Raw genomic sequence first — 10,990 nt, 5'->3', positions numbered from 1 at the left:
CTTCGTAAAGCACTGCATTTATTTTCTAATGCTATTTCAATGCAAGTTAAAGTCAATATGCTTGCTATATATATATATATATATATATATATATATATATATATATATATATATATATATATATATATATATATATATATATATATATATATATATATATATATATATATATCCATACATACAACCAAAACAGAATCTGAAAATATTAATAGAACATTTGTGTAGTCAAAAGCAAACTGACTAGACATGTTGAGTTATCACAAACTCACTGTGTTTTGTTATGACAATCTTTCAGTTTTATTGTAAAAAAAAAACAAGTTAGAATATGAAAAACAACACAAGCCCTGTCTTCTTTAACAAGAAGGGGCAATAAATAGGAACATTCCTAACATGTTCAGTCATCAGCATCAAATCCAGGTAACAAGTCAACATGTCGGTGACTATTTCTCTGTATCAACTCATTCTTACAAAAGGAGAGAAAAATACATAAAACGATACGTTAGTGTACAAATTTAGGAGAAAATGGTGCTTAGACAGCAAAAATCTACAGTTACAAAAATGTTAGGCAATGTGACCTTTACTCTGCCCTGTAAAGGTCTTTATAGGTGCAAAGGACTGAGTGTGTTTTATCTTTTAAAATTCTACAATATTGCAGTTTGGGTTTGTATCCAGCACAATGTGCCGTTGTATTCTCCAGAGCTCTGCAAGGGAGGTAGCTTTTCCCCTCTAGAGCTAAGCAAATGTTTTTGGGCCCTGAGTAAAGTCCAGGGGAATCAATATTTCTTCAGGAGCCAGTGTTAGATGGGAGGACATTATTCTCAAAGTGTCCCTGGTTCGTTATATTCCCTGCAGGGAAATATCTGGCCACAACAAAGGAAGAGCCATCCGACGCTGTGGCCTTTCCCACACCCAGCTTCTTGCTGCTCTTCCACACCATTGCAGTGAAATGACCTGAAGGTGACACAGAAGGTCAAACGAAAACACATGAACATGCAGCAAGAGGGAAAAACATTCTGTTTGAAAATTGCTGCAGCTGTGCACTCAGGCACTCAAGTTCCTCCAAACATTTATGAAAGGGGGAATTTTCTTTCCAGCATCACTCAGCCCTTAATCAGTCACGCTTCCCTTTTCCAGTTCTTATCCCAGGAATTGTAACATGAATCTTTGTGAATCACTGCAGTGGCTAAGAGTAATCCACTTTGTGTTCTTAAGTTACACTGACTGTGTTTGAAGATGCAGGAGCCCATGTGTCGGAATTAGTGCAGACTAGATGAGGCATGTGCGTCTGTCATCTATAAATATGACAGTGACTTTCCCCTCAGTTTCCCATTGGACGGACACCAAGTCACACACTGACATTAGCTCAAAAATAACAACCAGCCACCCGACGCCTGCGCAAGTGTGACAGTGAGAGAAAGCGAAAGTGACAGCACGTAAACACAAAACGACATCGCAGGCGAAGAAGCTGTTGACAAACTGAGATGAGACAAAACATTAGACAGTGTGAATCTCACCAGTGCCAGAGGAGAATCCAGGGTGGCTGAAGTTGTACTGCTTGACTTCTTCATACCAGCGATCTGCCACATCCTTCCCTGCATCAGCAATGAATTGAAAAAGGGCAACCAGATTAATAATGCGTCATTAAAATGCAATGGATGTCATTTGGAACAAATTCCTCTTGGTCTCATGGGGATTATATTGATACTTTTTTGTCAGTAATTACTGGGCTGTTGTATCAATATTTGTCCTGTGCTGACATGTTTCTGCAGTGAGTCATAGAGTCTGAAGTGGAGGGAAAATAGAGTCAAGCTATTCAGCTGCTCCAACTGGCAGTCAGTACAGAACATTTACTTTAGGTTCTACCTAGAGATCCTGCTGACATGTTTTTGTTTTTTAAACCAAGGGGAGAATAATCTAAGGCATAGATTTAACTTCCCCAGAAATGCTCCAAAGCTTAAACATATGTGCAATGTTATAAAAATTAGGTTCTATTTGTCTTTACCCGTTTGGTCATAAGAAGCCCATGCCAGGTTTTCTCCACAGCTCCCCCTGCTGGACTCCACACTGTGCTTCAAGATTCTTGTGCTAGCCAGACTTTCAGCATACCTAAAAAATGAGAATTTAGTCTTTTTTTTTTTTTTTTTGCACTTTTCCAAAAACGAAAAGACTGAAGTTCATTAAGCTTAGTAATAGAAAACATCATTTCCACAAATGTTTTGTGACAAAACATTTTGTGCCACAAAAAATATTTTTTTGAGGCAAAAAACCCAATACAAAAACACACAAATGACAGTCTTAAAGTTGCGAGAAATAAGGATGCATAGTTAATGGGTTATTGCTGCAATGTTTGGTAATAAATTTTGTTACAGTGGAACATGTGGTGTATAAAGACGTTTTGCAATTTTGATTCACGTTCTGTGCAATTTTTTTCTATGTCCCAAAAAAAATGTGTACCTTTTGTTTTTATATATATATTTTTGTTTTATTAACAGAGGTTTCTCATTGAGATCCGGGATCTCATTAACAAGAGAGACCTGTTTTAATCAAACGAAACAAATAAAAAAAACATCTCACAGATGTACACTATCGGCTATAGACGCATCAGATAAATACAAAGGTAATCCTGGATTGTTGCTTTACCTATATGACAATATCTTCCTACCCCAATGATATGACATGGAGTTGTGCAATATTATTGGTTTTGGATTGACAAAAAAGTCTCACAGCCTGATATCTAAAAAGCTATTGGGATGAGACTCTCAGGACAAACTTTGAGTTTGTCTCTCATACAAGAACACAGACTCCTCTGTGTTTCTGTGTGTGTGAGAGAAAGGACAGGTGTAGTTCAGCTGTTATGCACACACAGTCCGTCTTTGCAATTATGTTGGGGGCTTGATATTGATAATGAATGCCTCCTCTCACTGTAAACATCAGTATATTCCCTTTTGTCTTTGAATCTATACCAAACCTCTATGAATCAGCACTAACTTTATAAACCAAGTTTTTTTTTGTGCTATTTTTATGTTTGAGGGATAGGTTAATGGTTCTGTGACATTTAACTTTTCACACCATTCTGAGACACAATTGAAGATGTTGTCTATTGAGCTGAAGCAAAATCAGGAATTTATTTAATACAAAAAAATATTTATAGCGCTTTAATAGTGGGCACATCTAAATGAACTACTTGTCAGTTAATTTTTTTAATCAGGACATAGTTTAGAAAAGTGAATGAGAGAAGCTGCTTCAGGTATTAGCTATTATAAAAGACAGTTGAGGTAAGCAAAGACGAAAAGAGAACTAATGCAAATAAGGAGGAAAGTCCAGGTTACAAATGCGAGCCATTGAATGCTGGATTGGTGAACGAGTTCATGACCTACAGTTAAGAATAAAAAGCTGATCAGCAATTATAATAAAAGTTTGATTGCTGCAATTTCAATAACTCCACAAATTAAATAAGATTAAAAAAAACATTTTTTTTTTTAGATGGTTTGTCTTTGGAGAGGTACCGTCTCCTTCCCTATAAAACTGAATTATGGGCTTAAAAAATAAATAAAATTCAAATTTGACAGTGGCATGAATAATCTTGGGCTCATTAACCATATTACATCTTGAACATTTGAAAAAAAAAACAAAAAAAACACAAAAAAAAAAACACGATGACTGAACAGGATCTAGTTCATAGCTCATTTTGAACTTAATCCAGAATATTTAGGTGGTGAATTGTGAACATGATTTTTTTTTTCTTTTACATAAATGGCCTGTATTTGGACTGGTTCTTGTGAAAGAGGAATTTGCAAAACATTTCACTCAAAAGAATACATATTCCATATGTTTACTTGGTGCTACTGATTTAATAAAATTGACTGAAATGCAGTTTAATTCATTGTAATTTGAACATCTTAATGCAGCTACAGTTGAATTATCGATATCACTTGTAATCGGAAACACATACTGGATACATTAAGTTTGTATCTAATATGATTTTTGGCGATGAGTGATAAACATAAACCTTTTCTCTTTAGCTTTGTAATTTAATCTGTGTGTGTGTGTGTGTCTGGGTGTGTGTGTGTGTGTGTACTGTATCTCACCGAGCAGCATCTCTGCTCAGTTTGCTGCTCAGCTTTAGTGGAGGAGCCTGGTGCTTCTTCCTGTACTCGTTGTGGCATTGCAGTACCTCCTCAGCAAATTGTTTGGAGGCTGAGAGACGGAGACAGATCAGAGAGGGGAACGGTTACACGTCTGATGACTGCAGGAATATAACGATACAACAAGGAGACTCATGCATGACCTCAGAGCTGTGATGGTGAGACTGAATGACCTCACATAGTGAGTAAGAAAACGTCTGCTAGATCATCCCCCTCAACCCGCTGTCACCCCCTTCTCCACAAGGCTACTCAGTGCCTATCACTCACTGGCCCAATCTCCAGTGCTGACACAATAGGTACATTCAAATATTTACACAAACTAAAACAGAAGGACAGATTCTGCTATTGTTTTCTAGGAACCTAACAAGAATTAAAGTAATCAAAGTATGCCAAGTTAAGAGCAGAAAAACAGCTTTTACTGCTTGTTTGTTTTTTTTTTGTTTTGTTTTTACAGTTCACTATATTATTTGTATTATATTATGATGAAGCTTCAACACCAACAAACTATCGAGATAACACAAGTGATTTTTCTGTCTTGGAAAGCTGTAAATCAGTGAAAAAAAAAAAAAAAAAAAAAGTGTTACAACCGTCAGACTGCAGTCACTTACCGGATTTTCCCATGGTGCTGAATCACTCAGTCCTCTGTGAGATTAATAGTGCAAAGTGCAGTCAGCCTGTTTTGTGCCCGCTCTTCTGTCCAATTTGCTTTCGCTCTCCTCCTGGTGCTGGACCTGTAAAGCCGACCCTCTGAAACAGCTACCAATCCATTTGTTTGAAGCCTTTCTTGCCTCTCACACTTTCACAGTCTTCATGTTACAAAAAGTTTGTAGTTCCTGTTTAGATATTCCTCCTGTTGCAATGGTCATTGCACAACATTCGCTCTAAATCAGCATTTTACCTCACTCAGCATAACCTGGAACTCCTTCCTTCTAGCCAAGCAGTCCAGTATCTACATGTCACCAGCTGTCTTTACGGCCCAGAGGAGAACACACCCACCCCCTCTCATTTCTGCAAATGAAAAAGGAGCCCCTTCAGTCATTGATGACATCATCTTTACGAGACACGTTCCGTCTTTAAGCTTGTTTTTTCTACTTACGGGGGAGGGAGTGCCCTAGTCATGGCAGCTGTGGCCTGAACCACATGGCCATTCATTTAATTTCCACTGCAATGATGCAGCATTGTGCTGGATAGTATACAGTGGGAACAAAGAAGTAGTTTCCCTTCTGCTGCTCTGTTTTCAGGTTCTTTGCCATCTTTTTGCATTTTTAAGTAATCAACAATATTCTCAAATAAGAGAGACAACCTAATTTTGACTCTCTATAAGAAAAAGGTCTGTGACTGAGCTACTTGCTGACTGGATCTGACATTCAAGAAGAAAATGAGTCACTATCAATCATACTGCAGAGCAGGGTGAAGCTATTTGTTTTGTCTGTATGAGGTATGCTACCTTATGAGAATAAATGTCATTCCCAAGATCAACATAAATAAATGACAGTGACAAATCAGAACTAAATATGTCATTATTCAGGTAACATCTCATTACTCAGATCTGCTAAAACTGTCTTTATGCACATTTTGTAAACGCTAAGACTAATGTAAACAATCAATACTAAAATAATACACAACCTCTTAAATTTCAAGATGACTAAACTCTTATGTGAACCAAACACAGAGGAGCTGTAAACCCATGTTAGCAGTCAGTGGTTTTAACAACAACAACAACAACAACAACAAAAACAGCTTTAAACTTTTAACAGTCTAGGAAATTTTCAAACAACAATATCAAAAACAAATTGGTGGTTCACCCCAAGGATGAAACACTCGAGAACAAATTGTGCTGAACAGTTTGGAGCAAAGAATGCAGAGCACTAACACGTAAATGAAACGACAGCAGCACAAATGGGTGGAAGAAAACAAATCAGTTCATTTAAACAAGAATAATTGGTCAATCAGCATCCCAAGGACAAGAGACACTCTTCTTCACTTTAAAGAAAAGGAAAATTAACCCTTGTGGTGGGTGCAGGCCTGAATACTTTCCCACTAGTACAATAAAGAAGTTATTTGGTTACAATTCATATGACATAAAAGAGTAGGCTGAAAGATTTCCAAAAGCAACACTTCATGCCCAGATCTAAAAAAGTTAGACCTGGGAATGAAGGTTAAGCTGTTTATAAGGCTATATGCAGCTCACTGCATGTCTATTGTAAAACGCTGTTTGTGCGAGAGTCAGAGGCTGAAAAAGACACGGTTCCTCAGTTGGAACAACTCAGTTGGCATTGCAACTGACCCGTTACTGGAGGAAGTAAAATTCATGAAAGAGATTCGTTTCTTGTTGTGCATCTTCACACACCCGCATCACACCGGATGGCAAAAGCACGTCAGAAACCAAATCTTCAAAGGGTTACAAAGTCATTTCTAAGGTTTATGAAATCCAGTGATCCATAGTGAGAGCCATTATTCACACATAGAGAAAAAAATTAAACAGGGATGGACCATCACAGGAGAGCTAGCCTGCCAAAATTACCATGAGAGCACATTAACAACCCATCCTGGAGGTCACTCAAAGTCTCACTTGCCTGTACTAAGGTCATTATTCCAATACCAAGAAAGAGACTCGGCAAAATAGCATCTAAAGGATGGAAAAAACTAAACTAATTTTTTAAAATGATTAAGGAGAAAAAAAAATCTTGATGATCCTCAGGGATTATTATTAAGAGTTAAAAATTGGGAAGCTCCCTGTTACATCTGATGGTAATATCATTTTAAAACAATGACATAATTCAACAGTCAAACATCGTAGTGGTGTTGTGATGGTTTAGGGTTACCATGCTGCTTTACAGCCTGAAAACCTTGCAGTAATTTTTCGAGCAGAAAATTTGCTCAATAGGAAAAAGTCTTGGAAAAGAATGCTGAGCAATCAGTTTGGGACCGTAACACAAAGTGCTCTGAAAGAGGGAAACAATTTAAACTTTGGAGTGGTCCAATCAATGCATGGACTTAAATGTATTTAGCATGACAGCGGGAAGTTTAACAGGCTGCTAATGTTTAAGCTGCCCATAATGTGGCTGTTGAAATGGAGCAATTGAAGGCTCTTACCTTTTAACACAAGACCAAGTTAATGTACTTTTGTCATTTGAGTTTGACATATCTTACCTTCAGATATGTACAATTTCCGTGGCACTTTCTCACGACAATTTAAGATGAGTAAGATAACAGAACACTGAAATGCATTAAAAATGCAGTATTGGGCGCGATGTCATATTCAAGGAGTAATGTTCTTTGTAGGTGTTGCAGTAGTTTTCTCCAACTCCATTATTAGTAAACACGTGTTGGAAAAGATTAAACCAGGTTCGTCCCTGCTGTTCAGTGAGGCTCACTTAAATAAAAAAAAGAAATCAGATAAATCGCGGTTCTGCTTCTTCTTCCTCTTTATTATTGCTAATTGCAAACAACTTCAAGGTGCATAGCGCCACATACTGTACATAAGTGTGTTACACACTTTGCTTATAGACAGCTTTTTGATTTTCAGCTTTAGTTGTTCAAGAATGAAATCCTGTTGCTCAAGTGCAACATCCAGTGGTTTTAGAATGAACTGCAATACAATGTAGTATGAAGTCTGAGAGCAAACTAATGGCTTAACTAGTTTCACCTGTGCGTGAGTACAGAGACAGAGCAGCGAAGAGACGGGACAGGTGTGAAACGTATGTGGAGCAGAAGTTGGTGAACGTGACAAGGCAGAAACCCAGCCGTCATTTCTGTAGTTTACACAGATAGATCTATCCAGCAACAGACAATAATTTTGATGTGGAAGCTATATGAAAACCTTATTTAGATATAGATCAATTGTATATTTATTCTAGACTGATATAAAAGTGTTCTAAGCTTAGACTTAAAATTTGTAAGGTAAAAAAAAAAAAGCAACTGCGACAATGTTTTGTGTTGACACTGATGCTGAATTTGCAACAGAGTTTAGTGAAATAAAAATGCTTTGTTTATGCACTTGTGTGATTGTTACGGTTTCTTTGTTGCTTCTTAAGAAAATTTTGGGTTTGCTTGCCAAATTTTGTTGATCATGATTGATTTCTAAAAACTAAAAGGAAAAAATATCCAAGGAGGTGAGTACCTTTTATAGGCACTGTTGTAAAAACATCACAGAACAACTGAACATGTATTTTTATTCTTCTGATATGTAGCTGATATTTTTTACCAAGCTGTACTTTGTTTTCAATAGATAATCACAACTCATACTATTGTTCTCAAGTAAAACATAAAATGTGTCTTGGTATTTTGATCATGTGGCTTCAAAAATGTGAACCAGTACTGTGCAATATCACAAAGCCTGTGTATGCTGCTGCTGTCTTTATTTCCTTTTGGCAATTTTCTTGTCCTGGCAGCTGATGTAGGAGTTCACGCTGTGAATACAATAAGTCATAATCTCAGCGACAGCCTCAAAACTGAGTCATCCATTAAACTGCATGTAGATTTTCAGCGTAGGCATCAGGCTTAAAGTATAGTCCTCCTCCGATACAGTAAAACCAAATCATGGATAATTGATGTGTCAATCATTGTGTTAATTCATGCAAGCACCAGTCTGGGTGCAAACTAAGATCTAATTGTGTTACCCATATACATGCAAAGGCTAATATGGCTATGTTTTCTCCTCTGGATCGACAACTTTTGTTATTTACTGTGTCATCAGTGGAGTATAAACCTGACAGGTGTAATTGTTCGTCTTACCACAAGGTGGAGCTGTTAGCAAAGACTCCACTTTTAGAATACTGGTCTCTGTTAATGGCCTCTTGGTTTCATAATACGAGTGACACGATGGGATTCATGTCGAAAGTCAAGCCACTTGAATTCTCATTAGCCTGATATTGCTATCTTAACAAATTGATCTTGTCCTCGCCTCCCTCTACCATCTGCGTGGTGATGGGACCGGACAGCTGGAGGAAGACATTTACAGAGTGGTCTTCAGATACTCCAACTTCACAGCCATTCATCTTAATTCTTTCTAATTGCGGAAGCTGTGTATTTCAATGTGAAAGTGTGTGTGTTAGCATGTGGAGTTGGAGCAACTCTTGTGAAATTTATAGAGAGAGCCCCTTTTAGAGAGAAGGCACCGACATTGATCCATGCAGATATTACATCATTTATCTTTTCACATTGGCTATATCTGCTGTAGTTATTGCTTGGCTCTGCTCCCTGTCAGCTGTCACAGCATTCCTGCGCTTTTCGTCTCCTCCCAATCACTTTCCCCATGCCTCTCATCCCTCGCTCCCTCCTCCCTCCAATCAGTAATTTTCTTCTTTTTTTTTTCTCTCACCTGAAACTCTTCATAAAATTCTTCCTGAAGATGTCTTATGGAAAGCACTCAAAAACATTTCCTGGGCTAAAAATAATTTTCCATTCCTGCCACGACTGTAGTGGAAAGTGGATTTATTGCAACAGAAATGTGAAATAACTCTTACGCGTCCTGTAAGTGCACTTGGTTGCATCTAATTCGTCTTTAACGGTCCCAAGGGGGGTAGGTGAGGACCTTTTAATAACTCCTTCCATTCACCTCCATCCTCATGAGGAGGCCTCGTTGAGGGATTTGAAGTAAGAGAAAAAGAAAATGAGTGAGATGCACAATTTTTGGAGGGAGCTGTTGAAGCTCGTCCTCTCTCTCACTGGAGCTGCACTCAAGAATTTGACACATCAAGAAGCCTCTTATGGTGTCATTAGTGCAACTGTGCACCGAGGACAAATGATTCTGTGGGTTAAGAGGAGTTAATCACCTGCCAGTCAGAGCTCAACACGCCGCCTCTGCGGATGAGCCGCTATACAAATCTCATCATATTAACAGAGCCTCAATTAAGCAGACACAGGCTGGGAGGTGCACACAGAAACAAGAAAGTGACGGGGCGAGGAGAGCTGCGGCAGAAATGGGAGACAGAGACAGCAAGCGAAGCTGGACGACTCCTGTCTGACACTAAGAAGCAGAAATGTAATGTCTTAAAAGGCCATCGCAGTCAATAAACTTCCTAATGTGCTTAAAGCAATTACAGTGTCCGGAGAGGAGAAGAGTGCATGCAGGATATTAACCTCGGTAACCCGCTCTATCTGGTTCGTAATTAAATTATCCTCACATCCTTATTCTCCAACGGATACACATGCACACACCCCAAACCCCGCACTTATGCAACTAGGCATTTCTGTGTGGTCACAGGATCTTTTGAGCCGCAACTCTGTTGATGTCCCGCTTTACAAACGGAGACAAAAAAAAACCCTGAAGATTGTGGATAAGAAAAGCCACAACTTATTGTGGTTTCAAATCTGAAACCTTGTAAAAGGCTATTTCTTGAACATCTATATGTAATAGTACAAACACAAACTCCAATGCATTTTGTTGAGATTTCATGTAGTAGAGCAACGCAAAGTAGCACATATATGGCACAGTTGGTGGTGACGGAAAATCTGTTCAAGGGTGTAAAATACTGGGAACTGGGATGGAGGGTTGCTCCACAGCAGGACAACCCGAGTAGATTAATTTATATATGTGTCAGAACGGTCCAGTCAAAGCCCAGGCATAATCCCATTAAGAAGCTTGAGAAACTTTGCCAAAAACTGTGGGAAAGGGAATAAATGTCTGTCTAGATGTTAAACTTACCCTAAAAGCCTTCATTCAGAGAATGCTGGATGCAAATGCATGTCACATTTCCCTATTCTTATTTAGAACAGATTTCATACACCTTATAATTATGTTGATGTATCACAGAGCTCTTTCAGGGGTGTCTTAACAAGAAACATCTTAGACAGTATATGAATATTCCCAGCGAACATCCTTAAAATGAATTTTCAATTAA

The 10,990-nt window shown here is 38.2% G+C and overlaps 1 protein-coding gene across 2 annotated transcripts; it reads right to left on the bottom strand.

The window, feature by feature from the left end:
• Window positions 1–274: 274 nt before the first annotated feature.
• Window positions 275–7,652, bottom strand: glipr2l (GLI pathogenesis-related 2, like). Of its 2 annotated transcripts, XM_044117714.1 has the most exons (7): window positions 7,299–7,652; window positions 5,044–5,153; window positions 4,754–4,876; window positions 4,089–4,197; window positions 2,003–2,106; window positions 1,515–1,592; window positions 275–951 (listed from the first exon to the last, which is right to left on the bottom strand). In XM_044117714.1, the coding sequence occupies exons 3-7, from the start codon at window positions 4,764–4,766 to the stop codon at window positions 785–787; spliced, it is 471 nt and encodes a 156-aa protein (XP_043973649.1). In that variant the 5' UTR covers window positions 4,767–4,876; window positions 5,044–5,153; window positions 7,299–7,652; the 3' UTR covers window positions 275–784. The 2 variants fall into 2 exon arrangements, with proteins under 2 accessions (XP_043973649.1, XP_043973648.1); XM_044117713.1 differs by lacking the exon at window positions 5,044–5,153 and having other exon boundaries at window positions 7,299–7,597.
• Window positions 7,653–10,990: the final 3,338 nt, after the last annotated feature.

The sequence above is a fragment of the Gambusia affinis genome, linkage group LG05 (assembly GCF_019740435.1).
Source record: "Gambusia affinis linkage group LG05, SWU_Gaff_1.0, whole genome shotgun sequence".
In the NCBI taxonomy this organism is placed as follows: Eukaryota; Metazoa; Chordata; class Actinopteri; order Cyprinodontiformes; family Poeciliidae; genus Gambusia; species Gambusia affinis.
The sequence above is the reverse complement of the archived record's forward strand: the minus strand, read 5'-3'. Positions and strand labels throughout refer to the sequence as shown.